This window comes from Pantherophis guttatus, chromosome 2 (genome assembly GCF_059756535.1).
Source record: "Pantherophis guttatus breed Tessera chromosome 2, ASM5975653v1, whole genome shotgun sequence".
NCBI classification, from domain to species: Eukaryota; Metazoa; Chordata; class Lepidosauria; order Squamata; family Colubridae; genus Pantherophis; species Pantherophis guttatus.
Window position 1 is genome coordinate 70,983,913 of NC_142064.1, and position 25,386 is coordinate 71,009,298.

Sequence of the window (25,386 nt, forward strand, 5' to 3'; positions counted from 1 at the left end):
TTTTTTACACAAGCTATGTCCTCTTTCTGAAATAATCAATCTATAGTTGATCTCACAAATGCTAAATAGCTTGTGTCCATTAGAAGGTTTTAACAGGGATTGTTAAAGGTTTTAACAATTTCCTCTTCTGCATTTTAGATATATCTGAATTGAACTTTGAGATCCTCTTTGAGAATTATTATTCCAGAAACAATGACTAAAAATTGTTCTTAACAATGTTTTTTAGCTGGATTAGAAACCACTTCCTTGGATACAGCCCTTAAAGAATGGAGGTTCAGATACTCACCAGGTTGGATAAGCTTTGAACCAAAGAGTTGCAGGAAGTGCTGAATGGTAGATCTGGGCCACATATGCAGATATATTCAGATCCACCTAGAGCCTCTTCCTTGTCCCACATCAAAGAGAACATCTCTCCTCATCATGGTTACAGCCTATTAACTACTATACAGGAAACACTGAATCCAAGTGCAGAATATCATAGCTTGTAACTTTTGTATTGAAAAGGTTCAAAAGCCGCTGGCCCTTGAAGAAAGAGACTTTTTTTTGAAAAGCCCTGTTTCTCACAAGAAATTGTTACCACAGAATCTGCTCAGTACAGAAACCAGAGGGTCAGCTACTTTAGCTTCTGCAGAAAGAAAAATCTGTAGTGTCTCTGCTTTCAAGAAATTGCCTTTCAAGAAACTGGCAGCTGCTGAAATAACTATATATCAAGAGAGGCAGGAAAATAAGGAGAAAAGGTTGCATTCAGGCTGCCATAACTGGGCTTCATAAATCCCAATGACTACTAAATGCCAGCAAAGAATTCAAGTTTGTTACATCTTTTTGCTGGCATGTGATGATTATCTAATTTTTTGCAAACTTAATACGGTAATCCTAAAAGACTGCATCAAAAACCTAAAAATTGCCTTGAGCCAGGTTTCACCTCCCAATATGTATGTACGTATATGCCTATCTATGCATCAAGTCTTTCAAGTCATCTTGACTTGTAGCAACTGATTGGATGAGTCGCTGGAATTTAAAATCTTCTTTGCAAGACTTTTGGAAATTTGCCATTTCTGCATCCTAGGGGCTAGGAGAGAGAGATTGGCTCAGAAATAATCTAGCAGACTTTGCACCTAAAACAGGGATAGAACTCAGTTTTCCAGTTTTTAGTCTACTGTTTTTAGCCACTAAACTGAACTGGCTTTCTGCAACTAATTGAATAGCAGACTTTTGTCTTTGACAGTTCTGTTAAAATATAAACTACAGTGAGCTTTTAATAGGCAATTATAGGCAATTCAGCAGTTATTCTAGATTTACTTAAACTGCAAAAAAAAAGACTTTTTAAAAAATAGACATGTAATTTAGCCTTCATATCTTTGAGTATCCATCCTAACTTCATCCATCCATCTACCTAAACTTGCCATTTTTTTTGCAGCCTGCATCCTCAAGATTATATGTGCAACCCCAAATCTTCAAATCCATTCCAAATTACATTGCTAAAACTGAAAGAGGAATATTACTAAATACATGAGTTATAATCCTATTAATTGAACTTAGTTAAGATAAATTCAGTTTTATTCCCCCTACTTTTTATTAGTTCTATGTTCAGTAATGTTTGGCATGCAACCAGAAGCATACTTCTGAGAAACCATATGTAGCCATTTGTCTTTTCAGTTCTCAAGATAGAAACAGCATAGTACTTCAAATCCCATCAGACGTAACCAGTATGGCTGATATTGAAAACTGTTAGAGTTTTAGTTCATCCTCATATAGAATATTTCTTGCTACTTACTGCTGTTCTGTACTGAATAAAAAATTGAATAAAAAAATACTGCTCTCATGTACTTAAATGATTTTGCTAAGTTTGTTGGTTTCCTGCCCTCAGTTGACAGTTATTACTATTATTTTAACAGGAATATCTCAATAGCATTTTACAGCATGCTAAAGATTTTAAAGAATACCATCGGTCAGTGGCTGGAAAAATTCAGAAGCTTTCCAAAGCTGTGGCTACTTGGCATGCCAACACAGAACGGGAACAGAAGAAAGAAACAGAGAGGATTGAGAAAGAACGAATGAGAAGGCTGATGGTAAGATGTGATGTAACCAATCATGGAGACTGGCAAAATTAGTTCTTGTTTTGGGGATCAGAGGAGAAATCTTAAAGGAAAAATTATATTAACCCTGTTCCTTTAGAATCCCTTAAAATATTCAATCAAAATTACAGGAGAAAAGCAAATGATACACCTGGATTTAGAGCTGGGGTGTCAAACTGGCGGCCCGCACAGGCTACACCCACCCCAGCTCTGTAAAGGGGGGAAATGTCGCAAAAGTCATGTGATAGCCGCGAGTTTGACACCAATGATTTAGAGGCAAGTTAATTTTTGCGGAAGATGGCCTCAAAAAAATAAAATGAACATAGGTGCAGCAGTTCATGACAGTTCCAGTATGCCTTATGTTTTAAAAATCCTGGCAATAAAAATGTATTCTGGTGCCTTGCGTTATCAAAGAAAGATTCAAGGGAGTGTACCCCAAGGACAGCTTTGTTAGTGGGAATCTATGTCTCCCCAACACATTTCCATCTTTATGTTGGATTACATGAAGAAAATAAATGGGGAAATGTTTATTATACAGTTATCTGAACCTGGTTCCCAGACATACTAACATGATAATCTGATATTTTTAGAGATTGATTGTTGCTCAGTAGAAATGTTTGTCATACCATAGCCAAATTCTTCAAACTCTATTATTTTCCTTCCCTTTCAGATATATTTGAATCATACTAAAAATTAAATGTTTCGGCTATTTGCTATTCTCAGGCATGTTTTGAAAATGAATAGTATATCAAAACAGTAGTTTGATCATGATAAACTTTGGAATGTCATTGTTATCAGTGACATATGTTTAATTGGAATTTTCAATCCAAATCAAGATTTTCTAAGAGTGTTTACTGTAAACTCCACACAGTGAGAGGAAAGAAGTATATTGATAGTTTTACCTGGTACGTTTATTCTCTCCAAATATTATTGAACTTCAAATCCCAAATCAAAGCTTCGTTTGATTACTGCTAGGAATTGTGGAAGCTGAAGTTCATAAACATTTGGATGCCCTCATATTACCCATCTCTTCTCTAAAAACAGTAGAAAACAAATGTCTCACTAGACTCTCCACTGGTGCTTTGAGAATCATCACCATGTTGTATGTCTTAAATAACAATAAAGTGATCAGTTGATACCCCTAGATTAGGAAGTACAGTCTAATTTGTAGACCTGATTTGTAACTTCATTTCCCGAAACCATTGGAGTGTAACCTTTTGGCTTGCCTGGGCCACTTTGAGGGAAGAGGAATTATCTTGGACCACATGTAAAATATATAACTAATGTATTTAAATAACAAACTTACTTTTTAAAAATATTTTTATACACCCTTGTTGGGCTGCAATACTAGCCATCCAGGACTATACACAGACCATAGACCACAGGTTGGATATGCCTGATTTAAACCAAAACATACAAATTGATCCTCTCCTTTTGAACTGTTTTATGCTGATCAGGCAGTAAGTTTTGACGTTACGTGAATTTTCATTTGCTCATGCCACTAGGCTGAAGATGAAGAAGGCTACCGCAAACTCATTGATCAGAAAAAAGACAGACGTCTAGCCTACCTGCTGCAGCAAACTGATGAATATGTGGCCAATCTGACAAATTTGGTGTGGGAACACAAGCAAGCACAAGCTGCCAAAGAAAAAAAGAAGAGGAGAAGAAGAAAGAAGGCAAGTAATAGAGTTCAGTTGTTACCAAAAGTCTTTTAAAGAAATCTCCTGTTATGCACTTGCTTTCTTCCAAGGCATTTTCATAGAAGGTTTTCTCCGTTCTTTTCATGCACATAGCCCAGTGTTTCTCAACCTCAGCAGGTTTGAGGTGTGTCAACCTAGTACAGGTAGTCCTCAATTTATGACCACAATTGACCGCAAAATTTATGTTGCTAAGTGAGAAAACTTTAAGTGAATTTTGCCACATTTTACAACTTTTCTTGCCACTTTTCTGAAGTGAATCGCTGCAGTTGTTAAATTAGTAACATGGTTGTTAAGTGAATCTGGTTTCCTCATTGACTTTGCTTGCTTGTCAGAAAATTGCAAAAGATGATCACACGATCCTGGGACAATGCAAACGTCATAAATATGAGTCAGTTGTCAAGCATCCGAATGTAAATCATGTGACCATGGGGATGCTGCAACGGTCATAAGTGTAAAAAATGGTCATGAGTCACTTTTTTCAGTGTCGTCGTAACTTTGAGCAGTCACTAAGTGAACTGTTGTAAGTAGAGGACTACCTGTATATGGGCTGGGGAATTATGGGAGTTGAAGTCTGCACATCTTAATGTTGCTGTGGTTGAAAAACATTTGACATAGAGAAAGAAAAGGACACTCAAGGGAGGTATGTACTCTATACTTTCCAAACAGTCTTCTGAAAATAGTGGTAAAATAGTTAAAACCTGAGGTGATATAAGCATAAATGTTTGTTGTTGAATCCATATTAGAGGCTTTTGCTTTTATCTTCTTGGTAGATAGATTTTTGGAGTCTCCCACTTCTGAATGCTGCTTGTTATATCCCTGTATCTTGGGGAAGGGACCTTAATAAGCTGGGCAATTCTAATGGCAAGGGAAAAAATGGAAATGAAATGACCCACATTTCAGTATACTGAACACGCTCATGTTTCGTTAAAATCTGACCCTGGCTCATTTTATAAATTACCGTACATATTTTTAAATGGGCTCCTGAAAGAAGCATTTTACTGTGTTTTCAATATTTAAAATGGATTAATATGCAAAAATGACTCCTTTTTAAGTTAGCCCTTATCCTTTCATATCGTAAAATTGATTTTTCTTTAATAAAAAGAGATGTAAGGTATACTTAAAGTTGTTTTTAACATTCTTTAGGGTGACGTATATTTGATTGAACTTAGGATCATTAAATGGTAACACTACTGTCTAACTAATGAAATGTTTTTATCAGAACAAATCCCTCTTGCTAATTAGAACTATAGTTAGGAATATCTGTGATAAGGAACTTGATAATATGAAGTGTTCTAACTCATTGAAACACAAATATAACATGATGCCTAATACATAATCCTTATTATATGTGGGTAATTGACAGTTAGATTCACAGTCTAACACTGGTAGAAACTTAATAATTCAGGTCCTAACCAAGGTAAGGTAGTGTCTAAGAATTATAAGCATTTCAAAGCAAGGTGTTTCTTTTTGTAAAATTACAGTATTCTGGTCTGATAAACCTTTAAAGAATTGTAAATGTGTTATCTAGCCTATCTGTTACAAATATTTCCTCATCTTGTTTGTTTTCACCTTTTGTTTGCTATTTTTTCATCAAAGGCTTAATGGTCTTCCGTTGCAATTTTATATGCTTGGGCATTATTCATATGTAGGATAATACGTGGCTCCTTTGTGCTTAACATCCTTCATGTGAAGTCCTGTTTAAACTCTCAGTTCTGAGCAGCTCTTTAACAGAGCTAATTAAGAGGAGGTGTGACATTACAGGCCTTATATAGAAGGCCTCCTCTTAGTTGCTGAGACTGCTTGCTGTTAAAATAAGCTTTTAGGCAATGTAAGAGCTATCTGCTTTCTGCACCTGCCTGCCACCAGGATTTGCTTGACGTTGGCCAGGTTTTGTGTAAATAGTTTTCTATATTTTGTACCACTACCAGGAAAAGAAGAAAACAAGGTAAATAAAAGCCAGAACAGGGTTTTAGCAGTTAGTCTAGAGACACACACCTGCCACCTTTCAGGTGTCTACAGTTCTCTAAAGTCTTTGATGCAACACAGATGATCACAACTCTCCTTCCTATTTGCCTGTCACTGCCCAACTAATTAAAATTGCAGCCTTTGCTGCCCCTACCAACTTCTTGATGGGGTCTACTTCAGTGAGGTCCAGCAAATCATAGATTTCTCTCCATACCAGAGGGTGCTCCTGAGCAGGATCTCTGGTTAGAATTTTGCAAGAAGAAGCAAAATGCTTGTTCAGGTATTTGCCTGAATGCAGGAAGAGCTCAGTGGGGAGAAACAGTGGGATGGAAACACACTTCCTTCTTGTTTCAAACCTCCATACCTTTAGGAGGTATGACTGAAATGGAACTTCTTCTCAAATTCACCAAGATAGTACCAGCAATTGGCATCCTCCTACAAAGAAGCTTAAGAGCCACAGTTGTGATAGGCAGCACTGTATTCCCCAAAAAGGGGTAGAGCCGGCTAAAAATTAATTCAGTGTTATTAAGATGATTATTTGAGGATTGCTTACACATTTAAATCATTGGCCCCCACCTCTTTTTAAAATCAATTGATTTTCGTTCCATAGAAATTATTTCTCCTCCATCCACTGCTAAAAGCAACTCGTTTGCAGAGTATGCATCAACATGTGCCCACCTCTCAACCCCAAATCCATCTTTAAAATCAAATGATAATCTTTTCCCAACTCAGCAGAAAAGGTTCCTGACACTTATAATTCCTTTTTCTGCACATTTATTAGGAGTTAAGTCCTGCTGACCGATGAGTAGAGGTAGGGAGCATTAGTAACATTCTTCCTCCCATCCTGGCCTCTTCACTTCCCAACGTGGGCACATCTAGAAATGAAATTGAGTAGAAGGAAAACGCATCCCAAGGCACGGATAACAGCAGGAATTGCTGGGAAAAGTTTTCAGAGCTAGAAGCTGATAAAATTTGCATTACTGCAGTGTCCTCTCTACTTGGAGACATCTCCATTTGGTACGGAGTGAGGTACTCTGAAGGTGGGGGAGATTCACTTTAGCAATGGGACATCTAGATTATGGCTGCTTTACTGGTTGCCATTTTATCGTCAGCTATAATTCAGAGTGCGTTTATTATTTCTAAAGCTGTATGGCTTGGGTCCTTGTGTCATAACATGGAACCATATTCTTCAAATGGAGGTCTGCTTATTTTGTGTGATTGGCTTGCAAGTGGATATTGCAGTTTCCATTCAGAAAGTAGCCGAAAGCAGGCCTTTTTGGTGTTGGCCCTGACTTTCTGGAATTACCTATCCCTGAGATGTTGTCAGGTCCTGCTGTCTTGGCGTTTGGAAAGGAAACAGGCCATTTGGAACTTAGAGTTTTTTTTTGAACTACTCCTAAATATATTGGTTTTAAACATACAGGCAGTCCTTGACTTAAAACAGTTTGCTTAGTGACCATTCAAAGATACAGTGTCACTAAAAAAAGTGACTTTGACCATTTTTCACATGTACAACCATTGCAGCAACCCCATAGTCACGTGATTTACATTTGGATGCTTGGCAACTGGTTCATACTTATGACGGTTGCAGTACCCAGGGGTCATGTGATCACCTTTTGCGACCTTCTGACAAGCAAAGTCAATGGGGAAACCAGATTCACTTAACAACCGTGTTGCTAATTTAACGACTGCAGTGATCCACTCAACAAATGTGGCAAGAAAAGTCGTAAAATGGGAGAAAATTCACTTAACAAATTTCTCACTTAGCAACATAAATTCTGGGCTCAGTTGTGGTTGTAAGTCGAGGACTTCCTGTATATTGTGTGTGACTATCCAGGGTCTGTTGAATTAGAAGTGGAATATAAATGATGAAATAAATGATAAACTGGATTCATTTCTGGATATAATTAAATTATGAACAAGTTCCTGTTTCTAAGGCAAGATGTAATTATAGCATTTCATTTCCTGCTTTAAATAAGGGGACTAGTCTAGAGACAGTATGCAGTTGGAAAATGTATCATTTTGTTTATGCTTAAATATGAAATCAGTGTGACTTCAGTGTGACTCTGAAAGGACCTGTCTAATTGCACAAAATTCAGTAAAGTGTTAGGTGTGAAGAACCAGATCCATACATGTAGAGTTCAAACTAGCTACTTTATTTTTCTGTGACCATTTCACAGGAATCTACTCAGACTGGCATCTTTCAGCTGGGAAAGACTAGATAAGGCTCAATTTTTGGGGTGGGGTGGGGATGGAGTTAGACCTTGCCCTCTTCAGTTTGTGTAGCAAAAGTCCAAGCTAATCGCCCCTTGAGCCATCTTCTCAACTGGGGCATTTGCTTTCCGCCATCACCTAAGAAAATTACAATTTAAATATTTTTAAACAGAACTTCTGCTGAAATATTAACTATCCATGTGTTTTTATTTCAGAAGGTAGAAGACAACATGGAAGGAATAGGATCTGGACTTGGTCCTGATGGAGAAGTAAGAATTCTATTTTCCTCTGAGGAAGCATTTCAAAAGTGTTAGCTGTTACTTTTACTATAATGCTAAACAAAATGTCACATTTTATATTTCAATAAATTTGGGAGCAGTGGGGCAACAAGGTTAACACAAAGAACTATTTTCCTCAGCATGAATTATAGATATTTTTAGAAAGCAATAATCCTGTTTATAAATTATGTTACAGATAATGAAGCCTCTATGTAACATCTTTTGTCAATAGTAGTAAAACCAATTATACAAAATAAGATCCTAAATTTAAAAAGTTCTTCAACAAAGGAACTTCAATCCATATAGTTCTCCCTTGGCCTTGGAATCACTTTCTCATCTAACATGCTCTTTATTGGATTTGCAAGGGGAAGTGAGAACTGAGAAAACTAACTTGCCTTTAATTTCTCATCCGCAGAAGCATCTTGTATATTCAGTTTTACTTACTATGTCTAGCCTTGTATATGCTGTATTTATTTTAAAATTGTATGTATTTTTGATATCATTATTTTCCTCCCTCATCATATTTAAAGGAGGTTGTAAATACAAGGTTAGAATGTAGAAAAAGATGGATGTAAATTAACATTAGCTTAATTGCATAGATGTTGCCTTCTATTGATTGTAAATGATAGATTGAAGCTTGAGGTTACCATTTATATAGATGCAGCATAAATAAGGAAAACTTTAAAGAAAATCCTAATGATCATGATTTCTTAATATATAATTTGGAGGTTACAGTTATATAGGCTAGGTAATAGTATATTTCATATTAACATCCATACAGTTGGCATCATTTAAAATTATATTTTGGAATCAGCTACAAAATATTTTGCTTTTGCAACATGAAAAACACAGTTTTAGCTTTGCCCTTCATCAGTAAATTGGATTATTACAGTCTATCTAATCAGGCACATTTACATTAGTAGATTTACCGTATGCTTTCTTTTGTCATATGCAATAAGATGTCTAGTAAATTGGTTTAATGCAAGACACTTTGTCCAACACATCTAATTGAAGTTTTTAATGAGTACACTTCTACTTAATGAGCTATCTCACTAATGAGCGTGCTAGAATGCACTATAATAACCATAAAGTTTCTATGCTGATGTCTTATGCTAGAAATATGACACACATTATTATTTGAAACTTTGCTCCAAGATTACTTAAAATGACTGAGATGTTTTTATAAGCCATTGAGATAATCTGGTGTACAGTTATATCTGAAAGTAATCCCACTGCAGTCAAAGACATTGCATGTTTCCTTAGAAAGTCTCACTGAAATCAGTGAGACTAACTTAAAGGTCAATAGTAAGCTCATAGGGTTGAATTGATGAAGTGCCATCAAGTTAAGATAGACTCTTAGCAACTGCATAGATAAACTTTCTTCAACATGATCTGTTCTCAACCCGGCCTATTATATCTCTCAATGTTGCAATCATATTGCTGTTGTAATTCATATTGCTGTTGTAATTCGGTTCATCCACCATGCTGCTGATCATTTTCTTTTTCCTTCCACTTGTCCTAGCGTTATTAACATTATTAATGGTCCTAGCATTCTTAAGGAAGCTTATTCTTTGCATAATGTTTCCAAAATATGACAGTTTGAGCCTGTCATATTTTGAAAACATTATTTCCAAAACAACATTCTCCCAAGGGAGAATTTTGGATTGATTTATTCTACGATCTATTTGTTTGTTTTCCTGTTATTCTCAAGAGTCTTCTCCAACACCAAAATCCAAAAGTGTCTTGCTTTCAAAATCCAACTTCCACTTCCATAGAATGTGCACAGGGAAAACCTTACCCAATCCTAGCATATGGCATTTTTTAAATTGTTAATGTTGATAGTTGATTTTAAAAAGCAAAAATGGTCCACTAGTTCAGTATCTAGTCACTTCACAGGTTGATTATTTTACAATTAACATTAGTGTAGTCTTCCTTATTTTAAGGAGGACAACATGTAATCTCATGTTTTTTCCTGTGTTCCTTGATTTTGTACATCATTTGCATTTTCAGTTATCAAAGTAGCGTCATCAACATAGGGCAGGTTATTGATGTTATCCAATCTTAAAATCTTCTTCCAGTACTGTTTCCCTCATTATATATTCAGCATATAGATTGAATAAAGAATAAAAGGAGATGGGGAGGGAGGGAGGGAAGAAGGAAGGAAGGAAGGAAGGAAGGAAGGAAGGAAGGAAGGAAGGAAGGAAGGAAGGAAGGAAGGAAGGAAGGAGCTGAGTACCTTCTCATCCTTTTGCCAAGCTGGAGCCACTTTTCTATTTGGTTGGTGTGTCCCTATCCTTTGTGTACGTTCCATATGAAGATAATAATATATTCTAGGAATCCCAGTTTCTTGAAGACATTCCACAATTCGGATTGATTCATTCAAGGCCTTTCTAGAATGGATGAACTACATGTCAATTTATTTTGCGCATTCTTTGGCTTTCTCAATTATCCAGGGTGCATCAGCAATAATGAATCTTGGTCCTCTGTCTTTTCTAAAACCAGCTTGAACATCTGGTATTCCCTTTTCTGAGCAAGATTGTATGATTAGATGATCCTAACAAGTACTTTGCTAACATGTGAAATAGAGAATTTTATGCAATCACGTAAATCTCCTTTCTTTGCTACTGGTAACTCTTCTAATTTGTTGGCCAATGTCCAGCTTTTGTCCAGATTTGCTGGCATAGTTTGGTTACAACCATTATTGATTCTTCTGTTGCTTGTAATATTTCTGTAGATATTCCATCAGTTCCTGTAGCTTTCCAGCTTGGTGATTGCTGTAGTGCTAATTTCATCTTCTGCCATTAGAAGTTCTTATAAATTCAGAATATCTTCCAAAGTATTTTTAGATGTTGACATCTGGTTACACTCAGTTTCAGTGTACTACTTCCATCTGTTTGTTCCTCTTTGGATTGGTCACTATCTATTCATTGGTGTCCAATTTAAGGTTGGAAGCTCCTTCAGACATCTTTCAAAGGACTTCCCTTGTTTTTGGTCTCTCTCCACATTATATTTCTCTACCAAAATTGTAATACAGCTCCTTTGTCTCTTTTAACAGTTCTCTGAAATTCTTTGTTAATTTCCTTCCTGAGATCTTTGTCTTTCTTGGCTTCTCTTCTCTTCCTGGCAGTGTTCACCATCTGTTCTGATATCCAGTTTGATTTCTTCTGTTTCTTGGTATTTGGCAGTCTCTTTTCATATTCATTCTTGACGTCTTAGATTTCATTCCTTGGCTTCCTATAAATGTGCTTCAGGCCTTCGTTGAAGTTCCCAATGTTGTTATTGAAAATGATGCATCTGTGGTCAAGCTCATGTCTTGGAAACTGGTTGGCTTTGTTCTTCGGCTTTACTTTGATTTGGAACTTGCACATAAGCAGTTCACATGGTCTGTTTCACAGCCTTTGATGATGTCTTTGTTGTTATAACTGAGTTCTTTTATTTCCTTGTACCTTGATTTCTGTGTGCTCCTTCTGGCGATAACCATGTACATAACTGTTGTTTTGTTGTCTGAAGAATTTATTAATAATAAAGGCATCATTAAATTGGCAAAAACAGATAATTCACTTTACTTCTTCATTTCTGTTTCCTAGGCTGAACAAGACAGCCATGTTTTCCTCCTTACTATTTTAACTTTGGCATTGCAATCTCCAAACTGCAGATTGTTTCCAGATCTTGCTTGCCTATTCTGTCAATTTCAGATTGAATTTGACCATAAAACACCTACACTTTTTTTCTTTGTCTGCATCAGTGGTTCAGATTTAAACCTGAATAACTGTAATATTAAAGGATTAACTATGAAAACTTACTGATGTTACTTGGGTGTAGCCTATCCAAGCGCTATTTTTGCTATATCCTTCCTGGCTATGAAATTTCTTTTTATTTTATTTTTTTTGTCCTGAGTAGTAAACAGTATGATCTTCTGATTTATTTATTTATTTTTATTTATTTTATTTTAATTTATATGCTGCCCTTCTCCGGAGACTCAGGGCGGCTTACAATGCGTTAAGCAATAGCCTTCATACTTTTGTATATTTATACAAAGTCAACTTATTGCCCCCACAAACTGGGTCCTCATTTAACCTACCTTAGAAAGGATGGAAGGCTGAGTCAACCTTGAGCCTGGTAAGATTCGAACCTGCAGAAATTGCAGGCAGCTGTGTTTTTATTACAGGGTGCATTAAACCACTGTACTACCAAGGCTCCTTTTAAAATGTCAATTCCTATCAATGTCAATTTGCAGATGTCCAAGATGTCAATGTGTAGTTTGTTCATTTCATTTTTCACCGATTTGAGCTTTCCCATCTTCATGCTTTCTACATTCCAAGTTCAAACTATAATTCCATTTGCAGCTTCATGTTTTCTTTTCTTTCATGGTAATAGCAGCGACTAGACAGTGCAAAAGCTTTAATTTAGCCACATCCTAAACATTATTACAGATAGTCCTAGCAAAACCCATGATGCTCATAAAACAGGTCACCATGCAACTGGCCTCTTTTTTTTTTTTTTTTTGCAGTGGTTGTTAAGTGAACCCAGTGTTCACTATGGGCCTGTGTTTTGCCAGAAACTGTAAATCATGGGCACTGCAAATGCGGACCACTTGCTAAGCGCCCAAAATGCAGTCACATGAATGCAGGAGGGGGTCTGATGTCAAAACTTGGAAACCAGGTTTTACATCCCTTTTAGGAGGTTTCTTATAACTTTGAACTGTTGCTAAATGATCAGTCATAAGTCAGGGACTGTCTGTAGTACTCTAAAAGGCCTTTAGCGACCTCCAGTCTGAGGGGCCCATAATCTGCCATTTGTCTTCTTCCAAGTGGTCCTTGATTTCTTGATGCCTGCTATAGTCCTTGATATAGATGCCTGCTTCCTTTATCTGAACAGATGGGATGAGTTCACACTGAGTTCATACTACTGGGAGTATAACTCCTGGCATCCATTCCTGATGCTCTTTGCTCACCTCTTCCAGGAGCACTCCCTTCCACAACAAGGCAGCAAAGCAGTTCTAACCTTTAAACTTACCCTATTAAACCTATCTCCTTTATCATTAAGCATTGAAGACATTTAAAGTTATGACAGTGTTTCTGCCGAAATATAAACTGTTTAATTTCTTTATCTATCTATGTTACTGTGTGACCTGGCATACTTTCTCCCTCATCAAGCTACATACTTTATGAAGATTCAGGGTTGCACATGGGGTACCTCCAGTCAGGATGCATCATGTGATAACATAAATTATACAGGGTTTAGTTTGAAAGGGAGTAAGTCCCAAGTCTTTTTTGAGTAGGCACATTTTTTTTCTCTTAAATCCTTCCTAATTTGGGGTTCTCGGCGTGGGGCTAAATAAATAAATGGTGTGATATTAAGAACTTTGAATTTACTAGAACCTATTTTCACTCTTTGTCTCACAGAATCCTATTCTCTACACAAATTCAAATATATGCTTCTCCTTAATATTTAGCTCATAGATGAGAGCAGTCAGATGAGCGATCTCCCGGTCAAGGTAACTCATACAGAAACAGGCAAAGTTCTCCTTGGACCAGAAGCTCCTAAAGCAAGTCAATTGGATGCTTGGTTAGAAATGAACCCAGGGTAAGTAATGTTTACCTCCTAATGCATAACCCAATGCTTTTGCATTACAGTCATGCAGCCTAAGTATTTGCAGATTTTTTATTTTAATTTACACATATGTAAATGGTTCTAAACCCCATCCATATTAGCATTGTAGGTTTTTTTATGTATAGCAATAGCAATAGCACTTCGACTTATATACCGCTTCATAGTGCTTTACAGCCCTCTCTAAGCGGTTTACAGAGTCAGCATATTGCCCCCAACAATCTGGGTCCTCATTTTACCGACCTTGGAAGGATGGAAGGCTGAGTCAACCTTGAGCCTGGTGAGATTTGATCTGTCAAACTACTGGCAGCTAGTGATCAGCAGAAGTAGCCTGCAGTACTGCACTCTAACCACTGTGCCACCATCGCTCTTGTATTGTGTTTGGTCACTGTTTGCTCAAAAATTTGCAGCTTTTGTTATCTGCAACGTGCTTTAATATGCAGCTTTACTACTATATGTTTATTAAAATCTATTTATTTCTAAATGCACAAGCTTCTATGGATCTTTCTTAAATATTTACTTATGGAGGGGTGCATTTTTCTGAGAAAAGTCAACTCTTAGCACATTTTTGAGCAGAACACAATGGATGTAAGTAAGCTCTGCCCATTGTGACTAGTTATTGTGGAGCAATAATTTTAGCACTGTGAGCCAATTTGTTTCCTCTGGAAGTCGATGAATGATTTCTCCCATACTTGATTTTTTAAATATTTTTAATGTTATTTTTGTACTTCTCTGAAATAATTTTTTCTTAGAAATATTTTTAAAGGGTTGCTATTTTGAAGGAGTTCCCTTACTCATACTGTTTCACCTGCTTCTTCCTGATCAGCTATGAAGTTGCTCCCAGGTCAGACAGTGAAGATGAAAGTGGCTCAGAATATGAAGAAGATGTAAGTGAACACTCTCTCTTGATGTAGCTCTTTATCTAGAAGAATATTTTTTGATAACACAGTAAAAATAAGCATGCAAAAAATTAATCTTAACTATTGAAGTTATAGGTACAACTCTGTAATACTGCGAAATAAGTACCTGAATAGACTACCACAGTGTATTGTACATGGAGAGTTACCTTTGCAAACACTAAAAAGCTACAATTGGTAGAAAACTCAGCTGCCTACATGCTAAGGGATGAGAGCATCTTCATCCAGCTTCATTGACAGTGGCCGCTCTCGGTTGCCAGAGGGCTTCAGGGTACCATTCAGAGTGCTTTTACAGCTCTTCATTGTCCTGGATCCAAGGTATCTTCAAAACTACCTTTTCCAGGTAGAGCCATTCTGTGTGGTATGGTGTGGCAGCTATGTTTTGTATCAGTGGTAGCTACGGAATAATATTCAAAGGTAGCCTCAGGTAGAACTCATTGCATTAGTTTATCCTGGTTATCTATCCCCAATATCTGTAAGGCTGAGGCTGGAGGGCCCAAGCGTAATGTTTCTTAGTCATGAACTCCAGTTTACACAATCTGCCTACTGAGGCTAAACAGTGCAAACACAATTGAGGGTGGAGGTTCATTCTCTAAGCTTGTAGAATGAATGTTTCATTACCAGGCTAGTGTATGTGTTCTTCTGCTTATAAGGGCTTTGTGTGGTCGGTAGGTCTTGTGACCGCACAAAGCCCTTATAAGCAGAAAAACACCGACACTGACATCCCCTCTATTCCGCTGAAGATGTTACCTAGCCTAGTAACAAAACATTCAGAAACCAATCCACAAGCTCAGAGAACGAACCTCCACCCTCATCTTACACCCAAGCTATAGATATTCACCACTATCACAAACAAACACAATTCTTCTGGAAAGCGGCTGTTCCATAGGGAATTTAATAGTTAGAAGTTCTCCAAGTTGATGGTGTCCATGGTCAGTTTATTTAGGCATCATATTTATTTCTTTGGTTTTATGAATGATCAGGTTTATTTATTTTATTATTGTGTGTTATATATTATTTTAATTTACTGTTTTAATTTGCCATGAGGTTATATAATTTAGAGCAGGAATAGAAATGCCAATAAATAAAGAAACAAAGAACCTAATTAAAATAAAATCCACCGTGTATCATCCAGTCTCCCAGTTTCCTTGTAGCATAACAATAATAAGCCATAATAATACTAATTTGTGTGACTTTTCTTGTCTAAATAAAATGTTTCAATTCGGTCGTAAATTACTGTACTATAACCTAATTAACTAACTGGAAAAATACCTAGTCATAAATCTTTAAGCAATGAAGGATGCCAGATTTCTTTTTGATTACTGATGGTTGTTAATCACAGTATGTAATATGGGTTTAGTTTTAAAGATATTGCAGTTCATCAAAATGGATATAGATTGTTAATTTTTAATATAATCGGTAATACGTCTTCTTGGATATTTTTTCCTTTATACAGCTTGTCTGAAAACTATTATATTTTAATCAGTTTCTCATTAAATGGTTTAGAAGTGGAGTAGTGTGTGAGGATTTTTTTTTTTTGAGGGGGGGAGGCTTTTTTGTTTTTGCTTTGTGATGTTAGCAGCCAAGGATGTATTCAGTAATTTTTAAAACTGCCATTAAAACTACTGCCAGTAATAGCTAGGGAAGTAAATATGCTTTGCTATAGAACAGTGATGGCTAACATTTTTGCCACCGTGTGCCAAAAGCGGTGGGGGGGAGTGCAGGGGGGAGCACATGTGTGTGACCACACCCATAATTCAATGTGCCCGTTTGGCACGGCGGGCCCGGTAGGCCCATTTTTCACCCTCCCAGAGGCTTTCTTGGAGCCTGGGGAGGGCAAAAATGGCCTTCCCCGCCCCCCGGGGGCCCTCCGGAGACCGGAAACAGCCCATTTCCTGACTTCCGGTGGGCCTGGAAGGCCCGAAAATTAGCTGGCCAGCACGCACATGCACACTGGAGCTGAGGTAGGGCAACGCTTGCGTGCCCAGAGATATGGCTCCGTGTGCCACCTGTGGCACGCATACCATAGGTTTGCCATCACGGCTATAGAGCAACACAAGGGCAAGTGCTTTGAGTTTTTATTAAATATGTAAGATTTATATACTGTATCCTTTTTTTTTTTTGGCTTTTGCTTTGGGATCTCAATGTCCCAGTCTTATATTTGCTAATCCTTCCTGTCCATTACAGAGGCTTATGGTTCTGACCCAGCAGAATAATTTATTTTAGGGACTAAGGAGACAAGAAGAGCAATAGATGAGACCTATCCCACCTACAAAGCTCTGAATTCTTCCCAATTATGGTTAAAAGTAGAAAAGGTTTAATTCACCTGAGGTATATATAGTGGAAAAACTGTGTGAGAAATACCACACATGGAATACATGTCAGATATTCTGCTGGTGTCATGTGCAGTGACTTGGACTAGTTCTGAGTTCTAGTCCTGCCTTTAGCATGAAAAATTGGCTGGGTGACTTTGGGCCAGTTACTCTCTCTCAGCCCAATCTACTTCACAGGGAAATTGTTTTTCCAATAGGAAGAGGAAAGAGTATTATGTTTGCCACCTTACGTTATTAATAAAAATAAAGTCAGAATAATTTTTAAAAAAAACAATCCCACAAAACAGAATGTTCACCTCCATTGGTTATTTTAAAAGCATCAGAACTGGTATGTTGCAAACTTATTTATTCATATTGCAAAATTATAAAACCAATTTCCTATAATCAGGCTAAACTTTTTTTTTTTTTTTTACTAACAAAAGCTACTTCTCTATAAATCTCAGTGGGGCAGTTTCTTGTTTTACGAGGGAGAGGAAATTGGGGAGGGAAGCAAAACATAATGGAAAATTGTAGTCGGCCTTTGGAGTTCTTGCTGATAAACATTTCATGTGGGATTGACTTCAAGGGTTGTTGTTCTTTCCCCTCAACCTTGCAGGAAGATGAAGATGAATCAAGTAGACAAGAATTAGATGAAAAGATACATCTGGATCCCAACACTGAAGATGTTTCAGAAAAAGACGCTAAGCAAATCATCGAGTGAGTAATTTGGGAGAGCAGAGAAAGCAAAGCATTTAGCATGCTCCCCTTTCTAGATCGGATTTCTGCACGTTTTAAGAAATAAAATGGCAAACAAGTCATCAATGCGAAATTAAAAATAAACCATTCCTTGCTTTATAGGACAGCCAAACAAGATGTGGATGACGAATACAGCATGCAGTACAGTGCAAGAGGCTCTCAGTCTTACTATACAGTGGCTCATGCAATCGCTGAGAGAGTGGATAAGCAGTCCTCTCTTCTTATCAACGGCACCCTGAAACATTACCAGGTAAGCATACTAGCTGGAAATTGCTCCAACAGGAGCTTCGTGCCACGGATCCTTAAACTGTACCATAATTAGTCTCCTTTAAAAAGCTGGACTATTTCAGATTTACCAAATCATTCTGTTTAGATATGGCCCGATTCTTGAATTCTACCCTTGAATATTTTAGGACATATAACACAATAAAAAACATGACTCCCTTTCTCCATTGTCTGGTCCATATTTTGAAGCATACCAGATACTGCCCCTTTCTCCACTGAATTGCCCGCGTAAGTCTCAACTTTGACCGATAGTAAGACTTCCTTTATTTATTAAGTTTTTATTAGGACAGGGTTTGAAAACATTTTGCCTTTGACAATTCCTTGGAAAACTGGTCAGAGCTTCAGTGCCCATTCTTCTTATAGCGATGCTTGTATGAATTCATACTTCTGGCCTAGTAGCATGCCAAAAATCATTTTGTGCAACAATATATATATAACATGCAGATTTCAGCCCAGGTATCATGCAAAGTATGTTATGGACCAGGCTCAAGCTTATCCCCGTTCTTCTTTCTTGGATATCCATAATCTTTGATTTGGTACAGGAACAGCCTTCCATCCTTCCGAGGTGGATAAAATGAGGACCCAAATTGTTGTGGACAATATGCTGACTCTGTAAACGGCTTAGAGAGGGCTGTAAAGCACTATATAAGTCTTAAGTGCTATTGCTATACAAGAAGCATAGGCATTATATATGCCTAGTGATGCTACAAACAGATGTTTCTTTCCATCTGAACATAAATTGCTAAAGAAGTTGTATCATATTGTAAGGTTGAATTAATAGAATCTTGCAAATCTGAAAATATTTCTCCCATCCTTTTCTTTTACTCTCTGGAAAACTAGGGAGGGTCCCTTCTGAAGTGCCTTTGACACCTCCTCTCCTTCTGTGGGCTGAGGAATCTTTATTCAATTGTCCAGCTTTTCCTCCAGTTTCCTAAGGCTGTTCTTATAAACAAACATTTTACACTGATACCAGTGCTAATCTTTTGTTTAGCTAATTTTTTTTTAAAAAAAGTTTTCACCTATTATTGTTGAAGCAGCAGTTAATAAAGCCAGTGAGTAGCATTACTGCAGATTGGCATTATAGTTGCTCTATCAGTCATAACTGTAATATCAAAAATATCGGAATTCAGAAAACTGCTTTACTAAGCAAAGGTAATGCTCCATTAGACTGCTGTTATCAAGACTGAATATAAAAGTTTTGTCTGGGATTTTCGGGGCTTGAACTGGCAACATGCTATACAATTGCATGATGGCATTCTCTTCATATTCACTTCGGTGAATATAATCTGTCCCAGTTGCTAAATTGCTCCGACTATGTTTTGCTGTGTTTTCAGAGATATAAAGTTTAGCACAAACTTTCAGATTGTGATGTGCAATCACAATCTGAATTGAATCTAAACAATAAAATAGACCGATAGGATATGTAAAAGGTGCACCAGCTAAATCCACAGGTTCCCAGGCAGCCTTAGAACTCCTTGATGGAGCTCTTCCAAAAATGGCATTTTTAGTCAGATGGGTGAGAAAAATTATGAAATGCATGAGGTATGATTATAACATACAACATTTCAGTTAATTTTCATTAAATTTAAATAGGTAATAAATCATTTGGTTTTTTTTTAATGTTATTATCTGGTGTTCAGACTGGATGTGGCATTTTTATCTACCAATCGAGTCCTACCCAATGACCTGGGATATCATTTTTATTTTTTGGATTGTCCCCTTTTGGAGGGCAACTTCTAGTACACTGTTCAAATGCCAAGTGCAGCTCTTGGTTTGAAAATTGCTTAGCTCTTCTGGGAAACATGAATGGAAAATCAAACTAGGGAAGTATGCGAGAACATATTTTCTGAAGTCTGACTTTGTATTGGACTAATTGTTATTTTCTAAATCCACTTCATTTAGCTGCAGTGTTTTGCTCACTACTTCTACCAGTTAAAATGTTAAATTAACTGTGTTTTATTGCAACACTGCAATATTGAATCAATTTATCATTCATAATTTATTTTCAAACAATATTCAGGACAATTTCATTGTAATGTGCAAGTTGGTGATTAGGAAATGTACTTTATTGCTCTAAATGCTATCAAATAGATCTATAGCACCGTGAAAATATAAATTTGAAGCTTGTACTGACTGCTAAAAACTTGAGCTATGTCACAATATGAGCAGTATTAATATTTAACACTGCCTAAAACAGAGATTGGTTTTCAGAGCAAAAGAATACCACTACTACTATACATGGAATATGTAGCAGCAGTGATTCTTGTATGGGAGATTTTTGATGTTTTCTTTATTATTATGCTACTTATTGTCAGCACCAAGGCACTCAACTCCAAAGCAGAGATGTTAAAATAATAAAATATAACTGTTACGGATAACCGAGGGGATTTTATTGTATTTCAGGTCCAGGGCCTGGAATGGATGGTTTCCTTATATAATAACAATTTGAATGGAATTTTAGCTGACGAAATGGGGCTAGGAAAGACCATACAGACGATAGCACTCATCACTTACCTGATGGATCATAAAAGGCTTAATGGACCCTATCTCATCATTGTTCCCCTCTCGTAAGTAGGCAGATTCTTCCTAATGATATTTTCTGTGATTGGTTCATTAACAACGTGTACCTTTTTTTCTTTACCTTTAATGACTGGATAAAGCACACACCAGGAGTATGCTGCCTGCATGTTACAGATTTAATCTTTGATTGCTTTCCTTCCTTACATATGGATTCTGTGAGATTGGAAATCAAATGGCTTAGAGGTCTAAAAGGATGCAAATTACCAGCTATATGCAAGAAATATAAATCCTTCCATTCTCCACTATCCTGTAAGAGCTGAAGAAGCTTCTTGGGTGAGAAGCAAAACGTCTTCAAAGAAAAAACAAGGACGTCCAGTTGCCTCCTGAAAAAGCACCTTTGGGACAGATGGCTTAGAGCAGTTGAAATTTATTGTATCTTTTAGTCCCCCTAGCTAGCCCCTATTGTGATTCACAAGGCGGAAAATGTGTTTTTTAGCTGAGATTGGTTGCATAGGATGCCCTTTTAGATTCCAAAATGTCCTCCTTTGAGGATTCTCACATTCTTCTGGAGAGTTGCTTAAATCTTTTGGCTTCCACCAGCCACAATTTTTGGATGTCCTGGAGCTCCAGCTCTACAAATTCCCAGTGAACTTAGGCTGAATGAGAATTGTGGAATTGCAATGCTGCTCATTTGGTGATTGTAGTGATTATCATTTTTCTTCCTTAACTAATCCATCTTTGCGGTTAATCCAGTGTTAGTATAAAATAGGATTTGACAGAAATGCTTAAACTCCGTTTTGCTCAGTTATCTTCTTCTTAACTTCGAAAAGATTCTTGTTAAGGCCAGTGATTTTAATTAAAATCAGCAATGCCACTTTAAAGTCAGATATCTGTTTATACATGTTCTGCAATATGTCTGCAGGTTTTGTTTTATAGCCTTCCCTGCCTCCCAAATCAAACATATCAGCTCAGATTCTGCATCAGAGTAAATAACTTGTCAGTGAACCATATTATGGTTATTGAGGCTGCAGCAATTATATTATTGAACAATTAGGCATACGTTTGGTGTATCCATTGGTGGAGAGAAAGTAGTAGAATTGCAAATTATCTGTCTTTGAAATAAAGAAATAGAAATATCAAGAAAAGTAAAATAAAAATTTCTTCCCTAGGCTTGACTCTGGTTTTTTTTTTTTTTAACCTAATACATTTTCAAATTTCTTCATTTGTCAAAATACTTTTGATCTTTGCATTAAATATGTACTGATCTATTCCATGCAAATAGGAATACTGCTGGGGGTGTTAGTATATGTATTAAGACACCCAATTCATCCACTTTGCTTTATTTGTATGTTGACTATATAGGACCAGTGTGCACATTTTCTGTATGTGTGACTTGGGGTTTCTGCCTTTTAAAGAGAACTGGGAAGCAAGGATCTAAGCATAAAAATACAATAGGAATATATGTTATGTCATTGCTTCTTTCAGTTTTGTGAACAGGTCCTTAAAAGTGAAATTGAAATTCATAAAATCCACTAAAAATCAGTTTGGTGGATACAGACTAGACAAGTTTATGTACGCGTATAATAAGGTTTCAGAAATATGGTCAAGTTCTGATCTGAAACCCAGACAGCACTTTTGACATGATGGGAGAGCAATCTACTGTTAAAGTGAAGAGGTGCAACATGGTTTACAGGTTTCATTTTGTTAAAATCGGGTTGCAGAATTTTGTTTGATGCAGTTTTAATATACTTTGCAATCTTAATCTTTTATATAGGACTTTATCCAACTGGACATATGAATTTGACAAATGGGCCCCTTCTGTGGTGAAAATTTCTTACAAGGTTTGGATATTTGATATATGAATGTAAAGATGTAACTTCAGATTCACTGAGCAATTTTATTCAATCGTAAAGTGTTGGCTGTTCTATAGAACTCTGTCCCCTGATTTGTAACATCTCACAAGTACTTTCAGGAATTGAAATGCATAAGAAAATTACGAATACTCATTCCAATATGTTCTGTTCCAAATAATCGCGATCGTAATTACAATGCATTAGTATATTCTTTTTTTAAATATAAATAATGTAGATACCAGATTGTAGCATGGCAATCTACCTATAATGAATTAGTCCACACCGGAGTACTTTAGTTACAGTTGCTGTTATAAAACAGGCTGGAGAGACAGGCATGAGATTGACTGCAGCATGAGACCGCTATCTGAGCAATGCTTTTCCAGTTGCTGTTTATCAACGGGGTATCACTTGCTGATGAAAAGATTCATTGAGGGGTTCTGTCAACGAAAGACAGGAGGAACTTAGTTTTTCCTCCTTACAGCAGACCTATTGAATTCATTTGTAAAGATTCAATCCACGTTTCTTTTTGTCTATGGCTTTCTCTTGAATGGACTGGAAATATTAATAATATATTAGGCACGCTGTGCTTCCCTTTTTTTTAATCCACTTCACAACTATTCTTTTTTAGTGAACAACATCTTGATGCAATTTTTTTTCTTTTCCTTTTTTTTTCAGGGTACACCTGCTATGCGCCGATCGCTTGTACCTCAGCTACGTAGTGGGAAATTTAACGTTCTTTTGACTACTTATGAATACATCATAAAGGACAAACACATTCTTGCTAAGGTACTATTATATTTGGGACTTTTCTTGATGGCTAGCTTTTCTTTTCTTTTCTTTTTTGGCTTCCTCCACTCCCAGTTAGCAAGAATTATACCAAACCTGAAGGGTCCAGGTACAATATCCATAATTGCTATTGTCTTTAAAAGTTCTGTGCTTTTCTGAATTGCTTTTGCCTTTTCCCATCCCATTCACTGTCTCTGTTCCTGCTGAGTCCTTTCAGGATTGCTGGTGAGGGAAAAGATTTTGCTACCTGTGGATCCCATAAATTCCACACCGTTGCTCTTTGTCAAGCAGAATAGCCACCTCCTCATCCCTCTGCTGAATCCCATTTACCTGGGAACCCTGCTATTCCATTTTTATCTGCAGCTCTTCTCCGGTTCTTTGTTTCTGAGCAGAGATGAATGCAGCGAAAGGGGGGAAAAGAGAATCAGGCTTTGTTAACATTTTCCAGATGTGGAAAGATAACAGAGACCAGATTGAAATTTGTACCGTTCATTTCATTTATGCATTAAGACACGGTAACTGAATAGACACTAAAACATGGGAGTCCTTCTTTGGAAAATACTTCAGTACTTCCCAGAATTATTTTGTTAAAGTAAAGGTAATTAAATAATGGAATCCATTGTAATTTGTTATATCTTTCTTCAATTCACTTTGCTGCATTTCAGAATGTGTACATTTTTTAATGAGAGGTGTTTGCTTTAGTAAGCTTCCAAAAATTTCAAGCTATTTTTTTTCCCTTTCTGAGACCCAATATAGGCACTTTGTAAATAGACTATCAATGCACCCCACAAAATACAGATATTTCTCAACTTACAAAAAATCATTTAGTGAAAAGTTACGACATCACTGAAAAAAGTGACCTATGACCGTTTTTCACACTTAAGACCATTGCAGAATCCTCATGGTCACATGATCAGAATTTAAATGCTTGGGAAGTGGTTCATATTTATGACGGTCACAGTGTCCCAGGATCATGTGATTGCCTTTTGCAACCTTCTAACAAGCAAAGTCAATAGAGAAGCCAGCTTCATTTAATAACCATGTTACTCACCTAACAACTGCAGTGATTCACTTAACAAGTCTGGCAAGAAAAGTTGTAAAATGGAGCAAAATTCACTTAACAACTGTCTCACTTAGCAACAGACATTTTGGGCTCAATTGTGACCATAAGTCGAGGACTACCTGTAATCCGCTTTTTTGCACTTCCTTCTCTTCCTACATTTGCATTGAGAGAACATTGGGAGGCTCTCAATCCTCTCAAATCAGTTTTAAAAAAGATTTTTCCTGCCAGTTCAATCAGTTGAATTTACTGTGGAGAATGTTAGTGCACATGAAGGGAAGGCTAAAAAGGTTGTCTGGAATTAAATATGTATGTTATTGGACACATAAAGCTCCTGATAATGATTTTCAAGATTCCTCAATAAAATATTAAGGGTATGGTTTCATCCATTCATTGACTCTGTTTCTCACTTCCTTACATTGTTCCTTTTCTCTTGCAAAGCGATAGTAAAAATAAATGGATCAAGTTTCAGCCCTCTGTCGTATGAGGCTATATTGTGAACTAAAATTTACTGGGTTGATACTTTTTATATAGTTGAATGCATTAAATTGTATCAATTCACCTTCTGGAATTTTCTTTCAGTGATGAACTTACTCTACATTTTGTGCATATATAAAAATGTTTAATTAAAGGATGTGAAGCCAGTATTTTTATTTTCTCTCATTATATGTTTCTATTACTGCACATATCCCTACGGAATAGCATCCCCTTTGCAAATTTGTATCAGAGCACTCTTTGCCTAAGAGAAAAACTCTGTTTTTCTCTTAGGCTTTAGTTAAAGGATTTAACCCTTAAGGGTTAACCTGGTTTAGGATGGATGGATAGGCTCCTATCTAGCTGTAACTAAGATTCTTGTTCCCTTGAGTTTTCATTTTATGGATGTTGCTCATTTTTATTGAGCTTTTGTTCTTTTAACTTTGTGAAGCCACTCAGAGTTGGAGTTGGACGAATAAATGAATAAAATAAAATCATACAAATTCAGTCTAAACTTTATTGACTATTGTCTATTATATAGGATTGTATTAATCCAATATGCCCTTTGAAGGTGGACGTTA

General features: G+C 36.7%; 1 protein-coding gene across 9 annotated transcripts in view; it reads left to right on the forward strand.

The window, feature by feature from the left end:
* Positions 1-25,386, forward strand: part of SMARCA2 (SWI/SNF related BAF chromatin remodeling complex subunit ATPase 2) — a 121,484-nt gene that overhangs the window by 40,599 nt on the left and 55,499 nt on the right. For all 9 annotated transcript variants that reach the window (XM_034410314.2, XM_087886182.1, XM_034410313.3 and 6 more), the window contains exons 9-18: positions 1,896-2,069; positions 3,581-3,751; positions 8,170-8,223; positions 13,688-13,818; positions 14,669-14,729; positions 17,688-17,788; positions 17,930-18,077; positions 20,516-20,679; positions 22,407-22,473; positions 23,161-23,271. In XM_034410314.2, coding sequence (XP_034266205.1) covers positions 1,896-2,069; positions 3,581-3,751; positions 8,170-8,223; positions 13,688-13,818; positions 14,669-14,729; positions 17,688-17,788; positions 17,930-18,077; positions 20,516-20,679; positions 22,407-22,473; positions 23,161-23,271 — 1,182 coding nt within the window. The remainder of the gene's footprint in view (positions 1-1,895; positions 2,070-3,580; positions 3,752-8,169; positions 8,224-13,687; positions 13,819-14,668; positions 14,730-17,687; positions 17,789-17,929; positions 18,078-20,515; positions 20,680-22,406; positions 22,474-23,160; positions 23,272-25,386) is intronic.